The sequence below is a fragment of the Mytilus californianus genome, unplaced genomic scaffold (assembly GCF_021869535.1).
Source record: "Mytilus californianus isolate M0D057914Y unplaced genomic scaffold, xbMytCali1.0.p SCAF_2, whole genome shotgun sequence".
Taxonomy (NCBI): Eukaryota; Metazoa; Mollusca; class Bivalvia; order Mytilida; family Mytilidae; genus Mytilus; species Mytilus californianus.
In genome coordinates this window covers 120,662,272-120,680,413 of record NW_026262668.1, presented here as the reverse complement: position 1 = coordinate 120,680,413, position 18,142 = coordinate 120,662,272, and the positions used below count along the sequence as shown (strand labels likewise).

Genomic DNA, 18,142 nt, shown 5'->3' with positions numbered 1-18,142 from the left:
ATCTATTCTAATGGCTAAATGATATAAAACATCCTTTGAATTTGCAAAAGGAGAGAAATTAAAAGGATCTCATTCAGTTATATATAAACATACCTGTTGTGACATGATCACTTCCAAAAATGATTTCTTCAGCCACTCTTCCTCCCATTGCTACATCCATTTCTGCTGTAAGTTTTGCCTTGGTCTGATTGTATTCCTCAGATTCAGGGATGAAGGAGGTCTGTAATTATATTTAATACAATAATTACCTAATTCTTTTCGGAGTCACAATGTTTTCACACTGCTTATTAAACTAGTACAAGAGGCTGTCAAACCAGGATTTTATTACATCTATTAGTGGCAATGTAACAACAATTTTGGGCCATATGATCTCTATTTTTTTCATCAGTAAAAACATGTAAAAATTTAATAAATTGCTTTGCCAAGCACAGCTGGATACGACCGCAGAGGTCCAACCCTGAACAGTTGGGGCAAAAATGGACACAATATTTGCGCTTGATACAGGTCTGAATTTGGATTGTAATTCAATATTTGACACATAATAGGTTTCTGACACAGAATAACTGTAGTCAAAGAACTTAGAATTGGTTATATGATTTGAATTTATATTCAATTTTTTGCTTTTGTGTAATACACTATGCTGTTGCGAATTGACCCCCCCCCTAAAAAAAAAATTTACCGCACCCCCCTGAAAAAATTGTCCCCCCCCTCACAATTACTCCCCCCCCCCCCCCCCCCCCCCAATTTTTTTCACCTCCCCCCCTTTTTTCCAAAAAAAATTCTTTCCCTCAAGATATGGTCATAATCTCAATTCAAATTTCCAATGTAGTTTGCAACCATAAAAACCCATTTAAATACATCATAATAGTCTTAAAATAGAAAATGACATACATAATCATGGCTAAAATTAATATACCTTAATCAGCATTTTTAAAATCATTAAATAAGTAACTTCTAAAAATAAATTGAAAGCTAATCACCTCAAGACAATACAACATTTCTTTATACATAATTCAAAAGCAGTGTAAGGGAGGTAATTCAAACACAACATTGTACTTAAGTAATTGTCCATTAACCAGGACACCCTTGTTTTTCTCTCACTTTTTTGCCACAAATTCCTAAACGGTTTGAGCCATAACACCCCAAAGCCAATCCTAACCATCCCTTTGTGGTATGGAAACTTGTGGTATAATTTAAGAGAGATCCATACACCGTTCCACAAGTTATTGTCTGGAAACCAGAAAAATGCTTATTTTGGCCCCTTTTTGGCCCCTAATGGCTTAACTGTTGGGACCATAACCTCCAAAATCAATCCCAACCTTCCTTTTGTGGTTATAAACCTTGTGTTTAAATTTCATAGATTTCTATTTATATTTACTAAAGTTATTGTCCAGAAACAAATGTCTTCGGACGACGCTGACGACGACAACGACGTGATACCAATATATAACCGCAAAATTATTTGTGGTCGTATAAAAAAAGGGGAAATATGTAGCTTTATCATCAAAATGAACACTGGAAACGGCAATAAATATGTCGAAAAAAATCTCCAGTTACGAGGCCCAAAATCCAGCTGAAAATTTTCAAATCTCCAGTTGTGACTTGACCACTGTCTCACATGTATGCTTTAGCGTTGAGCATCACATGGTCTACCATCAAGTGACGTTTGTTGTCCTCTGCCATTTTAGTTTCCAACAGATTTTCTCTTTCTATAGCGTTTTATAAGATAATAAACAAAATTTGCATTTCACCCCCCTATTTTTAGCCATGACGGCCATGTTGGTTGGCAGTTGGAGTCATCAGACACATTTTTAAAACTAAATACCCAAATGATGATTGTAGCCAAGTTTGGTTACATTTGGCCTAGTAGTTTCAGAGAAGATTTTTGTAAAAGTAACGACGACAACAGATTATAGACAACGGACACAAGTGATGAGAACAGCTCACTTAAAGGGCCAGGTGAGCTAAAAAGAGATATTTTGTTCATGTTAAATTATCAAAATATTTTTTACAAGTTAAAGCCTGTGTGAATTAAATATATATTCTGATAAGAAAGTTATGCACAATATTTTGGCGGAAGAATCATCTTATTTCTTTTTAAACTCTTAAAATGGGTCTTAAATGACATAGAGCAACACCTCTGGCCCTGAGTTTTTTGGTGTAGAAGTGTGTACTTACATGACCAAGAGAAACACCTCTGGCTCTGATTGTTACTTGGTGAAGGGCTGTGGCTTCTTTAGTAAAATATGCCACTATGGTATGCCCTGCCTCATGGTAAGCTGTGTTCCAGTTTGTATTTTCATCTGGTATCTTATTTTTGTTTTCAGGACCTGAAACATTCAACAAAAGAAATGATTTTTCTAATTTGGGGTTTTACAAATTTTGAAGGGAGGGTATTTTGGGGTCTGATTTTTTCATTTTCTTTTGAGCATACAAGGTTATTTTAAAAGCCATGAGTAGTTTTTTTTTTTGTGTAAGCAATTACTTCTAGAATAAATAAGGGATGTTCTTTAAAACATATGTTGGACCAAGAGAAGACACTTTTAATTCTCATCTAGGGCTGGGTATCATAATTTATTTTGTACAGTGAAAAAGTAAGTGAAATTCTAAAATGTCCTCTATAGGTAAATAAACCATTTTCAAAGTGCTTTCTCTATGTACCATGTATGTTTTAATGGAACAGTTCTTACTTTTTTTTACTTATTTTGTATGCATTTTCTTTCATTTAGGAACACAGTATCTTGTAGAGCAATTAATTCATATACACTTCATACAGGTTATCTGTAGATCCCTACAAAAATATCTATACATAAACTGTTGATGCAGAGATATGCCTCGCTATTTGAAATTTTTATAGATTTATGCAAACGTTGAAATTAAAATGGCAATATTTAAACATGTAAACTATGTAAAACATTCAAAGTCAATTAACCATGATTGAAAGGGGCAGGGCAAAACTAAGCTAAACACAAACTTTAACATGTAAACTATACAAAAGTTTTCAAAGTCAATGAACCATGATGATTTGGCAGGCTAATATCATCTCCATGGAAATGAGACTTGCAAATGCTTATACAACAGCATACCATATATCATTGACTTATCTAAAACTGATCTGATCACAAACTTTAACATGTAAACTATAAAAAAGTTTCAAAGTTAATGAACCATGATGAAGGGGCCTGGGCCAAAAAATCTCTCAATGGATATGAAATGTGCCAATGCTCATACAACTGCTTACCAAATATCAGTGACATATCAGTAGTGGTTCACCATAAACTGACCTAATCAAAAACAAATCATGTTTTAGATTAATCAAATAATCAAAAGTTTCAAAGTCAATAAACCATGACTGAGAGGATGGGGTCAAATAATCACAATGGAAATGAGATGTGCCAATGCTAACTGCATACCACTAGTTGTTCCCCATAAACTGACCTAGTCATACATGTAAACTAAGCAAAAGTTACAGGGTCAAAATACCATGATGAATGGGGAGAAGCCGAGTAATCTCCATGGAAATAAGATGTGCCAATGCTCATACAACTGTATACCAAATATCATTCACCTAATACAAGTGGTTTGCCATAAACTGGACCTAATCACAAACTCATACATGATGTAGCCGACACAGGAAACAGCATGCCCAAGGTTGCTTTTTCTACTTTGTCACAGTAAAAAATAAAATTACCATACCTGCTATTCCCTTAGCATTATCTTCTTTTATCTAACTTTATACCTGAAAAGATGCAGATAATAAACCTACCCATTAAAACTTTATCCCTGGCCCAGTATAAGTGTTTTTCTCTAACTAAGTCTTCTCCCTCCATGGCTGCTTTTAAAGCAGCTTGGTTTACCAAATCTTGTATGTCAGCACCTGAAGAATATTCATAAATATCTCCATTTCATAAATTATAATATACTATCTCCATCTTATAAAACATAAATATACTGTTTCCATCTCATAAATCATAAATATACTGTTTCCATCTATAAAACATTTAAGAGTTAAAAAAATATATCCCAGAGAGGCTTAAAATCACATATATAAAAGAGGTCAATAATTCAACCTGATGTTGATTTTCTGAATGATTATATATAAATTTCCTTTAATGGAACACTTTTACAACATACATTTAACCAAAGCTATACAGCATAACTGTAATACTGTATAGTATGAAAATAAATCTAAATAACATAACAATCTTTATTAGCATTCCTATCTAACTATATATTCCTTACCATTAAAACCTGTTGTTCCCTTGGCTATATCTTCAACTTTAATATCTGAAAAAATATTAAAATAAACTGCTTCGCTGAGCGCAGCTAGATACGCCCGCAGAGGTCCAACCCTGAACAGTTGGGGCAAAAATGGACACGTACAATATTCAAGCTTGATTCAGGTCCGAATTTGGATTGTAATTAAATATTTGACATATTATAGGTTTCTGAATAAATGTAGTCAAAGATCTTGAAATTGGTTATATGAATTGAATTTATATTCAATTAAAGATTTCTTGCTGTTGTGCAATACTTAGTAAATCTGTTGTCAGACTATAAACAAATAAAGTTCAATTAATTCTCAATGTCATATTAGAAATTTATGAAAATAAAAAGGGAGCTTACATCAATAGATATAAACAATTCACCAAAGTTTCATGAGAATTGGTGACAGCATTTTTGAGTTATTGTCCGAAACTGGAAAATCACCCCTTTTTTAATGAATAAAACCCCATAACTGGAAAATCACCCCTTTTTTAATGAATAAAACCCCATAACTCAGAAATGTAAAATGTAAAATTTATAAAATTCTAAAGGGAGCTTACATCAATACATACAAACAATTCACCAAAGTTTCATAAGAATTGCTGAAAGCATTTTGAGTTTTTGTCCGAAAACTGGAAAATCCCCCCTTTTTTCATGAATAAAACCCTGTAACTCGAAAACATAAAATCTAAAATTTATAAAAATTGAAAGGGAGCTCATGTCAATAGATATAAACAATTCACCACAATTTCTTGCAAGTTGGTGAAAGCATTCTTGAATTATTGTCCAAAAACTGGAAAATCCCCCTTTTTTTAATGAATAAAACCCCATAACTCGGAAACGTAAAATCTAAATTTTATAAAAAATGAAAGGGAGCTCACGTCAATAGATATAAACAATTCATCAAAGTTTTATGCAAATTGGTTAAAGCATTTTTGAGTTAATGTCCGACATGTTGACGACGGACAGACGGACGGACGGACAACGGTATACCATAATACGTCCCGTAAACGGGCGTATAAAAATAGTCACTTTTCTAAAAAAAAAATGCTGCTTACACATGTATATACATGGTTCTTACAAGCAAGTTTTATTTAAAATCTGTAAAAAGGCTGTGGAAAATTTGACGATTATAAATGTAATTTTTAAGGCATATTGCGATACCATATAAAAATCACTGTAAAAATTTCATATTCTTGGTAGCAAGAATGAACTGTATAATAGTCCGAAGATGTGAATCAATGGTCAATAAGACAACTAACCATCAAAGATACTGTAAATTCAGAAATTATTGCGTGCATTTATTATTGCGATTTTTCAAAAATGGACAAAAATGCGAGATTAATTATTGCGATATCATGAAAATCTGCATACAGATATATATAACAGATATCAAAATGCGAGTTCTTATTATTGCGATAGTCACCCAGTCGCATTATTCGCATTAATAAAAACCTCGCAATAATTTCTGAATTTACAGTAGTTAAGCAAGAAGATTACGTTACCACCAAAGATTGTTGAGCAAGAAGATTAGGTTAATTAAAATTGTACAACCTAAAACAAAGAGCCACTTCCCATTCCATACGGCTGGTTTCTATGTGTTTAACAAAAGAGATAGACATTGTATGTTCAAGTTTAATAATATCCTGTATACTGTTGCAGTGCTCCAGCTTGAAAATGAAAGTGGAGGGTGCTAGAATTGGGCAATTCAGTGTAAGAGCTAACTTTAACTGTAAGACTGAGATACTTCGTGGAATTTTATAAAATATCTCTGACTTTAAAAAGGCTATAAAAGGTTCAGTTTAAAAACTCATAGCAGAAAAGGTGGGTTGACCAAACATTGAATTTCTATGAAAGATAGGCATACAAAATAAAATGCTGAAACTTGATAAATAAATAATGTAAATTACTGAAATAAAAATCATGATTTAATTGAAGATATCAAATAGTCATTATAAAGCTACCTAGACTGTTAAAGACAGCCTTTGAAGATCTACATTTCTTATAACTAATATGCTTTTGTTTTTTGAGAAAAAAAAAGGTTATTATACTAAAGATACTATCTTTCAATCTTCACATGAACTTTGACATCTACTACTAATTCTAAAATGAGTGAATATAATGAAAATGTGTAGAAAGGTTGTTTGCTTTCCAGTAAGAGGTAAGTGGTTGCTCTCTTGATGAAAGTCCTCATTTGAATAGCATTCTATTTGAAAAAAAATCATTTATTGAAAAAACAGCAAATTGAGTAATTTGTTCTTACTTTTGTCAGCTTTAACTTTGCCAAGGTACAGATTTAAGATATCTTTTCTTCCTTTCAAATCTGGAGGAAAAACTCTTACTTCAACATCAAATCTGCCCTTTCTCCGTAATGCCCTGTAAACAAATTGTAAAATCCATGATCCCATGTACACCATTGTTCTCCATAATACTTTGGGAACTTTTTTTTTATAAACTATATATTTTAACAGATAACTTGAATTACAGCAACTTGAAAATAACACAAAATTAAAACTGGATAGCCATTTTGGTTCCTAGTTAATATTGGTATATTTGGATATTAAAATTTCAAAACTGAATTAAAAAAACACAGGTTTAAAGGCTCTAAATAATTCATATCTTTCATTACACAATAAATCCTTACTTGTCAAGATGATCAATTCTATTTGTTGCTCCCAATACTATGATATTTTCATTCTGGGAAAACCTGGATAAAAAGAATAATTATTAAACAATTAAGAAAACAACACACAATATTTTCATATTTATCCAACATCCTCCTATAGTTTAATTTCCAATACTTTAAAAATGTGTTTTAATTTCAAAATTTCTCATTCAGTCAAGTTTTAGGGTTAGAATATTTACATGACTGAGTGTTTACAAATATGGTGATGTCTTATAGTTAGAGTTAATCACCAACCTGCTATTGAGTGATGCCTAATCATTTGATAATACTTTTAAACATATTTTATAGGAGTAACCTGATGGGTGCAACATTTAGAAAAGGATCAGCTAAGCCTTCTGGGACTACTGAGATCATCCTTAGTTGTTGGTGGTGTTTGTGCTGCTCAGTCGTTTGTATTTATGTGATGTTTTGTAGACTGTTGTCTTTTGTTGTTTTTCCCCATGATTTTGTCAGTCTCTTGGTGTTTGGTAGGCTTGTGTTTTTGTTGTTTTCCCCATGATTTCATCAGTCTCTTGGTGTTTGGTAGGCTTGTGTTTTTGTTTTTCCCCATGATTTCGTCAGTCTCTTGGTGTTTGGTAGGCTTGTGTTTTTGTTGTTTTCCCCATGATTTCATCAGTCTCTTGGTGTTTGGTAGGCTTGTGTTTTTGTTTTTCCCCATGATTTCGTCAGTCTCTTGGTGTTTGGTAGGCTTGTGTTTTTGTTGTTTTCCCCATGATTTCGTCAGTCTCTTGGTCTTTGGTAGGCTTGTGTTTTTGTTGTTTTTCCCCATGATTTTGTCAGTCTCTTGGTGTTTGGTAGGCTTGTGTTTTTGTTGTGATTCCCCATGATTTCGTCAGTCTCTTGGTGTTTGGTAGGCTTGTGTTTTTGTTGTTTTCCCCATGATTTCATCAGTCTCTTGGTGTTTGGTAGGCTTGTGTTTTTGTTGTTTTCTCCATGATTTTGTCAGTCTCTTGGTGTTTTGTAAACTTGTGTTTTTGTTGTTTTTCCCCATGATTTTGTCAGTCTCTTGGTGTTTTGTAGACTTGTTTTTTTGTTGTTTTTCCCCATGATTTCATCAGTCTCTTGGTGTTTGGTAGGCTTGTGTTTTTGTTGTTTTTCCCATGATTTTGTCAGTCTCTTGGTGTTTTGTAAACTTGTCTTTTTGTTGTTTTTCCCCATGATTTTGTCAGTCTCTTGGTGTTTTGTAGACTTGTGTTTTTGTTGTTTTTCCCCATGATTTTGTCAGTTTCTTGGTGTTTTGTAGACTTGTGTTTTTGTTGTTTTTCCCCATGATTTCGTCAGTCTCTTGGTGTTTGGTAGGCTTGTGTTTTTGTTGTTTTCCCCATGATTTTGTCAGTCTCTTGGTGTTTTGTAAACTTGTGTTTTTGTTGTTTTTCCCCATGATTTTGTCAGTCACTTGGTGTTTTGTAGACTTGTGTTTTTGTTGTTTTTCCCCATGATTTCGTCAGTCTCTTGGTGTTTGGTAGGCTTGTGTTTTTGTTGTTTTCCCCATGATTTTGTCAGTCTCTTGGTGTTTTGTAAACTTGTGTTTTTGTTGTTTTTCCCCATGATTTTGTCAGTCACTTGGTGTTTTGTAGACTTGTGTTTTTGTTGTTTTTCCCCATGATTTCGTCAGTCTCTTGGTGTTTGGTAGGCTTGTGTTTTTGTTGTTTTCCCCATGATTTTGTCAGTCTCTTGGTGTTTTGTAAACTTGACTTTTTGTTGTTTTTCCCCATGATTTTGTCAGTCTCTTGGTGTTTTGTAGACTTGTGTTTTTGTTGTTTTTCCCCATGATTTTGTCAGTCTCTTGGTGTTTTGTAGACTTGTGTTTTTGTTGTTTTTCCCCATGATTTTGTCAGTCTCTTGGTGTTTTATAAACTTGTCTTTTTGTTGTTTTGATATCTACTGCATCTTTTTTTCAGTACTTACCCATTCATCTCAGCCAGGAGCTGGTTAATTGTCTGATTAGCAAATGGATGTAACTCTGAACTTGTTCTTTTAATACTTACCCATCCATCTCAGCCAGGAGCTGGTTAATAGTCTGATTAGCATATGGATGTACTTTACCCATCTATTTCAGCCATTAGCTGGTTAATAGTCTGATTAGCATATGGATGTAACTCTGAACTTGTTCTTTTAATATTTACCCATCCATCTCAGCCAGGAGCTGGTTAATAGTCTGATTAGCATATGGATGTAACTCAGAACTTGTTCTTTTAATACTTACCCATCTATTTCAGCCATTAGCTGGTTAATAGTCTGATTAGCATATGGATGTAACTCTGAACTTGTTCTTTTAATACTTACCCATCCATCTCAGCCAGGAGCTGGTTAATAGTTTGATTAGCATATGGATGTAACTCTGAACTTGTTCTTTTAGCACCTACACTATCTATTTCATCAATAAATATCACACAGGTTCCCTTTTCCTTGGCTTGTCCTACAAATAGTATTAAGTTCAAAAATATTGTAGTGTTTATAATATATTGCAGTTTACACTGACTCTGTAGAAATAAAGATCAGCCTGATACATTTCAATCATTATTTTGTAATGAACTGTTGACACAGAGATATGTGTCTCGCCTTTTTGTAATTTTGGTAGTAAAATGCAAATATTGAATCCAAATGTCAACATCTTAACATGTAAACTATGCAAAACATTCAAAGTCAATGAACCAAGGCTTAATGTGCAGGAACAAATAACCTTTATGGATTTGAGAAATGCCAATGCTTATAAAACTGCATACCAAATACCATTGACTTATCCTAAGTGGTAAAATGTAAAAGTTTCAAAGTCAATGAACTATGATGAGGAGATGGGGCATATAATCTCCATGGACAAGAGACTAGCAAATGTTAATTCAACTGCATACCGAATATCATTGAATTAACATTAGTGGTTCCTCTTAAACTGAACTTATCACAAACTTTCACATGTAAACTATGCAAAACATTCAAACTCAATAGACCATGAATGAGGATGCAGAGCCAAATAATTTCCACGGAACTGAGATGTGCCAATGCTAATGCATCTACATATCTAATACCCTTGAACTTCTACTAGTGGTCCCACTTAAACAGACCTAATCACAAACTAATACATGTAAACGTAGCAAAAGTTTCAAAGCCAGTTGACCATGACTGAGGGGGCAGAGCCAAATAAACTGCATGGAAATGAGATGTGGCAATTCTAATACAACTGCATACAAAATACCATTGACCTACCACTACTACTTCCCCATAAACTGACCTAATCACAAACAATACATTGTTGACGTGGCCACCAATACCGACGGAAACAGCTTACCCAAGTCTCGATTTTTTACTCCGTCAAGGCGAGACAAAAAGGTATATTGAAGCTTTGAACGTTACATAGGTTCAATGCAAGGACACCCTTTTTACATATTTTTAAAGAAAACTGGTTATTGTCTATCTTATTCTCACTATATAAATGAACATTTTATGAGTAAAGTTTGTTTGCATTGATATTATTTCAAATAGTAACTAACAAGGATTTTAAGTAGTTTGTATATGTCAATAACATCCAAACCTATAATGCTTCATCAGGAGCTTCATTTATAAGTTTACCTTTATCTTCACAATTTTAAATTGGCACTTGTCTTACATCTATTGTGATTAAAGTCCCTTTAAAATGCATAAAAAAAAATAGCGCTCACTTGTACCATAGTAGCTTTATAACTCTACGGACAACGCATTATGCTGTAGTAATCAAATAGTATACCACTTTGAATGAAAATGGACTGATTTAAAAGGCAGTAAGAGATCAAATATGCATGTTTTCAAACATCATACATAATAAATTTATACAATATGAATAAAGCTGAGATGAAGTAAATATTAAAAAAAAAAAAGGAAAAATAAATGGGGAATGTGTCCATGGGACACAGATGATGCACCCTCTTGCATATAATGTTATAAAGGGACATAACTCAAGAACTGTAAAAGTGACGCTACCCAAATTTGTACTTGATCAGAGTTTTGTGGTAATAAGCATTAAGTATGAGTTTTTTTATAACATTTGCTTGAGGCAAACTTAATTTGGAGGCAAAAACCAAAAATTCAGCAATTTTTCCATTTGTAAAGGGGCATAACTCCGATCTGTGTTTTGTTGTTATAAGCATTGTGCATAAGTTTCATAACATTTGGTTGAGGCAAACTAAAGTTTGAAAACGGAAACAAAAAATTCAGCAATTTTTCCATTTGTAAAGGGGCATAACTTTAGAACAGTAAAAGCGTCGCCACCAACATTCAAACTTGATCTATGTTATGTGGTAACAAGCATTGTGTATAATTTTCATATTTTTTGGTTAGAAAACGGAAACGAAAAATTCAGCAATTCTTCCATTTGTAAAGTGGCATAACTGTAGAATGGTAAAAGTGTCTTTCACCAAATTCAAACTTGATCTGTGTTATGTGTCAATAAGCATTGTGTATAAGTTTCATAACATTTGGTTGAGGCAAACTAAAGTTGAGAGAACAGAAACCAATTTTGGGAGGTACGTACGTACAGACAGACTGACAAGGGTAAAACTTAATGCCCCCTCGCTACGGTATGGGCATAAAAACCACAATGCTTCAAGGCCATTTATAGCTTAATATGAGGTATGTATTTTGCTCATTGTTGAAGGCAGTATGGTGACCTATAGTTCTCAACTTCTACGTCATTTGGTCTAAGGTAAAGAGTTGTCTCATTGGCAATCATACCACATCTTCTTATTTTTATTTTAACAAAAGACAATACTCACTGAACAAATCTCTTATTCTTTTTGCACCCAGACCAACAAACATTTCATCAAATTCAGATCCAGAGCACTGAAAGAATGGCACTCCAGCTTCACCTGTATAAAATATAAAGTAATATTCATAGGTAACTCACAGCACAAAATACATTTTTCACCTCACATATTATTTAATACCAATTTTCTTACATCTAGTCCATAGCTATTCTAACAAAATACTAGGCAATGACATCAGTATGGTTAAGGTGAAATAAATTGCTTCAGGTGATTTCACCTTAGAATTAGAGGGAAATTTAAAAAGAAATGATCAGATGATAAACAATTACAGTATCTGTTGTAGTTAGATGATGTTGTTTATTTGCCAGATACATTTCTTTCCCAAAAATATTCTTGTGTTTGTATCATTTTTATTGAATACAACATATTGTCGTACTAAGCATACAATTACTCATTCTTCAAAGTAGAAGAAAATCAATCCCAACCTTCCTTTTGTAGTATTGAACCTTATGGTACAATTTCATAGAGATCCATACACTTATACTCAAGTTATTATCTGGAAAACAAATGTCTTTCGAACAATGATGATGATTTAATGGCTGCAAATTTTTGCGGTCGTATTAAAAATGACAAAAATTTCTAGGTTCAAGTATCTGCAAACATGAAGGTGTCTGACAGATCGGAAAAGTGCATACACTTTACAATCCATCCATTCAAGCTGCTGACCAAATAAGATGTCATTCTGTTCAGTAGTACTAGAGAAAAGTGAGACAAAAATATTTGACGACATAAATATGAGTGGACAAACAGACAAGGTGAATGCAATATAGCCCACACCCTTCGAGTGGGGTATAATGTCATTTTTCCTGAGTATATGATATACCTATTACAGAGATGTCAGATTACAAACCTGCTACTGCTCTGGCTAACAAAGTTTTACCAATACCTGGTGGTCCTACCAATAATACACCTGTAAATGTAATTATAAAATACCATTCAGGGTAAAGTTAAACCAATCTATTGTTTTAATAAACAAAAAAATATTTCTTGAATTTTATCGTGAGCAATAATTTTCTGTGGGACAGATTGAATTATAATAAGTGAGTTAAATAGCATGCAATCTGTAAGGTATTAATAGGGAGAAACAATAATTTCTCACATCTCATCTCAGTTTATATTGGAATTTGACCTTGGATGCTGTGTTATCATATTTCACTGTTTTAAAACCTTAAAAGGAGTTTAGCCCTTTATGTTGTGTTCATTTCTGTAAAGAAATAAATTCTGTTAGTTAAACTCCAGAAGATGTGTGCACTACAATGTTTACACATCTTTGAGTTTGCCCTCTGATGTGAAAATTTCCGTCTAAACATGCATTTAAGGAGTTTCTTAATATACCTTCAAAGAGTATGACCCTTGATGCTTTGTACATTTCTTTGTTGACATACCACTGATGATGTGTACAGTTACCTTGGTGAGTATGACCACTGATATCATGTGTAGTTCAGGGTTGACATACCTTTGATGACTTTTACCACTGATGATGTGTACAGTTACCTTGGTGAGTATGACCACTGATGTCATGTGTAGTTCAGGGTTGACATACCTTTGATGACTTTTACCACTGATGATGTGTACAGTTACCTTGGTGAGTATGACTACTGATGTCATGTGTGTAGTTCAGGGTTGACATACCTTTGATGACTTTTACCACTGATGATGTGTACAGTTACCTTGGTGAGTATGACTACTGATGTCATGTGTGTAGTTCAGGGTTGACATACCTTTGATGACTTTTACCACTGATGATGTGTACAGTTACCTTGGTGAGTATGACTACTGATGTCATGTGTGTAGTTCAGGGTTGACATACCTTTGATGACTTTTACCACTGATGATGTGTAGAGTTACCTTGGTGAGTATGACTACTGATGTCGTGTGTAGTTCAGGGTTGACATACCTTTGTTGAATATGACCACTTATGCAGTGTAAAGTTCAGTGTTTACATACCTTTTGGGAGTTTGGCTCCCAATACTGTATATTTATCCGGATCTTTAAGAAAATCAACAACCTCCATCAACTCATCTTTAGCTGTATCAATCTACAATTGACATTATGTAATTTTAAATTAAGATCAAATTTTCAACATATGTAACAGCTGTCTACATTTTTACTTTTTTAGTTCTATAAATCAGTTCATTTTTTGCCATGGCATAATCAGTTTGTATTTGACTTAAAAGAGTTTGACTTTCTCTTCAGTATCTTCTGCCTCTCCTTAAAAGAGTTTGACTTTCTCTTCGGTATCTTCTGCCTCTCCTTAAAAGAGTTTGACTTTCTCTTCTGCCTCTCCTTAAAAGAGTTTGACTTTCTCTTCGGTATCTTCTGCCTCTCCTTAAAAGAGTTTGACTTTCTCTTCGGTATCTTCTGCCTCTCCTTAAAAGAGTTTGACTTTCTCTTCGGTATCTTCTGCCTCTCCTTCACTTTGCTGTTACGTATAAGTTTAGCTGATTGGCTTGAATATTAAGCCAACTTTAGGAAAAAAAACATATCCTTTCTTTTCCATTCTTATTAAAGAACAGCCATTAAATGATGATGCCTTCTACTAATAAAGAAAGTTTGGGATTGCCCAAATATAAAGAAATGTAATACTTTTACGTGTATAACTTACACTATATATCTCAATGTTCCATCAATAATGGACTAATGGATCAAAATTTCATTTTGCAGACCTCACTATACAGAAATTAAGATTGTTTTGTTACAATCTGATAATTCTTATATAACTTGCATTTCAATTTTCAGTACTACTTTCATCATCATGCAAAATACACCAAAATATGACTACAACCAAAATATTTAAATTAATAGTATTGTATCAAAAGAAATATACATGTTTTCCTATTAAGCATAACACCACTTGTCATTTCAAGTATCTGAAAACAGGAAGTAAGTGACTATCAAGCTGCTGACAAAATTTGAAGTCAAACTGGTAAGAAGTTTCTAAGAAAAGTGTGACTATACTATTTGTTGGTTAAACAAATGAACTGGCAAACAGATGGACAAGGTTATTGCAATATAGCCATCACTTCTAAGAGTGGGATATAATTCATTTTATTACATTCAAATTTATAACACAAAACAAGCTGTAAAATGTTGATGAGCTACAAAACCTACCCCTTTTACATCATCAAAGGTAACTTGTACATCTTCAGGTGCTATTTCAAATGGTTCCTGTTTCAGAATACTAAGTCCACCTACTCCAGAACCTACAACAGTTAAAAGTAGTTTTTATAATCTTTCATGCAATCATTCAATGACTGCTTGGGTTTTATAACTAGGTCTGACACAATACTCAGATCAAAATAATGAAATAAACTAACAATTCCTTTTCACACAATTGATGGACAATTTACCTAAAAAAAAACTCACCACATTAATTTGGTTGTCTTAAATGAAATACCTTTGAAAACAATTTACAAAATTTTAAATAAAAGTTGAGCCTTAGTCATTACAAGCTTTAACCTTCTATGAATTTAAATCTGATCACTTGCCATTTGATTTACTAACGTAACACTATATATGCTCTCCAAATGGTTAATCAGTAAAAATTAATGAAATTTGGATGGAAAACTTGAGACTATTTTACACCTACCACTGATAAGGAAGTGATAGATTGACAGTGGAATTGTTTACCCCTTCAAAATTTGCTGCATGTCACCTATCTTATTTCATAATAAAATGGAAAAGAAAGATAAAAATTAAAAGAAAACTGTTTTTTTTTGTAAGTTTAATCACAATTTGTGAATGTAAGTCTCACAAGGATTTTTTGCAATCAATGTGAATGAATATATATATCAATAATTTGTCTTCACCTACCTCTACCCATTAAATTGCTGGCAACCAGTTTGAGTATGACATACAAACAGAACAGATAGACAGCTGACTTCAATAGTCCTTGTATTACATTATCAAAATAATGCTTCTTGTGTGAAGGATCCCTTGCAAGATAGCCATCAGCAAAAGATATTTTTAATTCTTGTTGTGTTGCATGGTCCCCTGCATGTTTTTGTAACATTGCTTTAAATTTTTCCCCTTCAACAGGTTTTTGTCCACTAGTTTTATCTTGAAACAATATATTTACAAACTACAAAGAAATTAAAACAAACTATAAATAAATTTTTTTAATAAAGATTATCAGACTGATGAATGCTCATGTAATTTGATAAAAACAATGTGTGTGGTAATGTTGTTTAAGGAAGAATGAACAAGAAGTAAGAGAACAAAACATTACATAAGAAACCTTCATTGAAAATTTACTCAAATCTGACAAAATATATCCACCCAGTCTGCGACGTTAAGCAGTAGCCTGAAGCCCCTGTCAAGTAAAAATCTCACCAGACTTGTGCGAACATCTGAAATCATTTGCGAAATTGTACCCGGTATTTTATTGAATATATGAGAACAAGTTACAAATTTGTTGCCGACCTTGTTTTCATCCATTTACTGGTATCCCTATTTTATCATATACGTTTTTTCCCTTCTAATCAAAGGGAACCAGTCAACAACACGATATACCTAATTACCAACGAAATCGAGAACGAGGCTCGACCATGTGCTTGCAATAAACACAATCTATAAATACTACTCAATGTAAACAAACAATCAAGGATTCGATCTCATTCGATGATGAAATGGAAACAGGGGGCTATCCCAGGTAAAACATTCAGAAGTTGAAAATGCCTACACGAATAACTGTAGAAGTTTCGAGTTAAAAAAAACATAGTATGCAGAAAAACGATCTAGGCATTTTTAACAAAATTAAAGAGAGTGACAATGAAGGAGGGTGGTGATGGTGGTTAACAGAATAGAGAATAATGGGCATAAACATAAAAAAATATTTTTTTTAGAGAAAAATGGACCAAAAAATAAAAGAATAGAGAAAAATGAGGTATTAAAATATAAAGAATGGAGAAAAATGGCATTAGAAATTAAAGAATACAGAAATGACGACACCCGCCCAATAGCCTCCTGATCCCAAAGAAGTGTCAGAGAATATTATTTTCTAGTGCTAAAAATGTGGATTTTTTTCGCCGAGTCTTTTTACTTGAAATGGTACAACTTTATAGAAAAATGATTTTTTTTTTTTTTGGCAAAAGAACTATATCAATTTTTTATTGGAGAAAGTGAGAATTTTTCAATTTACCTGAAGTTATGTTCACTTCCAGATACAGAAATGTAACCTCAGAATGCAGGATTTTACGTCTAATTTTCCAAAATTGACATAAATTTTTCAGGTCTAGTAATCATCAATTCGGGCTAGTGTTTTTTTTATTCAACTAGCCCTATGGGCTAGTGCCTCAAAAAGTTTTTGGCACAGACTGTCCCCTTCCATTTGGTTAAAGGATATAATACACTTGTTAACTGTAGGGTTGACACCAAGTTTTGAATTTTTTTACATAAATGGGGAATGTGTCCATGGGACACAGATGATGCACCTGCTTGCATATAATGTTATAAAGGGACATAACTCAAGAACGGTCAAAGTGACACTACTTAAATTTGTACTTGATCTGTGTTTTGTGGTAATAAGCATAGGGTATAAGTTTCATCACATTTGGTTGATGCAAACTTAAGTTAGAGAACAAAAACGAAAAATTAAGCAATTTTTCCATTTGTAAAGGGGCATAACTCTAGAACAGTAAAAGTGAGGCCACCAAAATTCAAAATTGATCTGTGTTTTGTGGTAATAAGCATTGTACATGAGTTTCATAACATTGGTCTGAGGCAAACTAAAGTTAAAGGAAACGAAAAATTCAGCAATTTTTCCATTTGTAAAGGGGCATAACTCTAGAATGGTAAAAGTGACGCTACCCAAATTCAAACTCCATCCGTGTTTTGTGGTAATAAGCATTGTGTATAAGTTTCATAACATTCGGTTGAGGCCAACTAAAGTTAGAGAACGGAAACAAATTCAGTAATTTTTCCATTTGTAAAGTGGCATAACTGTAGAAAGGTTAAAGTGACGCCACCAAAATTCAAACTTGATCTGTGTTTTGTGGTAGTAAGCATTGTGTATAAGTTTCATAACATTTGGTTGAGGCAAACTAAAGTTAGAGAACAGAAACCAATTTTGGGACATACATAGGGTAAAACTTAATGCCCCCTCCACTACGGTGGTGGCATAAAAAACTTGGTACCATTAATATTGTCATCTGCTAAATTGGCTGCAAGTTTTCAAGAGTATGATTTCCTCTAACAAAATTGAGGGTGAATTAACATTGTGCCAAATTTTACTACATTTTCAGTGACGATTTATTATGTAATGTATAATCGTCTTATTTCTTGTTCCTTAAACAACATTACAATACCAAATACATTGTTTTTGGCCTATGATATTCTTGACTTCTCTGTATCCCCTACTAACTTGATAAACAAAAATAATCAATACTGCTAACAG

General features: G+C 33.2%; 2 protein-coding genes across 5 annotated transcripts in view; one reads left to right on the top strand and one right to left on the bottom strand.

Annotated features, from left to right (window-relative positions):
* LOC127728681 (serine/threonine-protein kinase 11-interacting protein-like) overlaps positions 1–18,142 on the top strand; it is a 480,863-nt gene that overhangs the window by 272,229 nt on the left and 190,492 nt on the right. The window lies entirely within an intron of this gene.
* Positions 1–18,142, bottom strand: part of LOC127728689 (ATP-dependent zinc metalloprotease YME1L1-like) — a 41,113-nt gene that overhangs the window by 14,462 nt on the left and 8,509 nt on the right. The window contains exons 6-17 of the mRNA XM_052236302.1: positions 15,562–15,829; positions 14,860–14,951; positions 13,696–13,786; positions 12,599–12,658; positions 11,698–11,790; positions 9,239–9,371; positions 6,911–6,973; positions 6,530–6,642; positions 4,243–4,287; positions 3,767–3,877; positions 2,179–2,330; positions 94–220 (exon numbers count right to left, since the gene is read on the bottom strand). Of these exons, the coding sequence (XP_052092262.1) occupies positions 94–220; positions 2,179–2,330; positions 3,767–3,877; positions 4,243–4,287; positions 6,530–6,642; positions 6,911–6,973; positions 9,239–9,371; positions 11,698–11,790; positions 12,599–12,658; positions 13,696–13,786; positions 14,860–14,951; positions 15,562–15,829 (1,348 nt within the window). The remainder of the gene's footprint in view (positions 1–93; positions 221–2,178; positions 2,331–3,766; positions 3,878–4,242; positions 4,288–6,529; positions 6,643–6,910; positions 6,974–9,238; positions 9,372–11,697; positions 11,791–12,598; positions 12,659–13,695; positions 13,787–14,859; positions 14,952–15,561; positions 15,830–18,142) is intronic.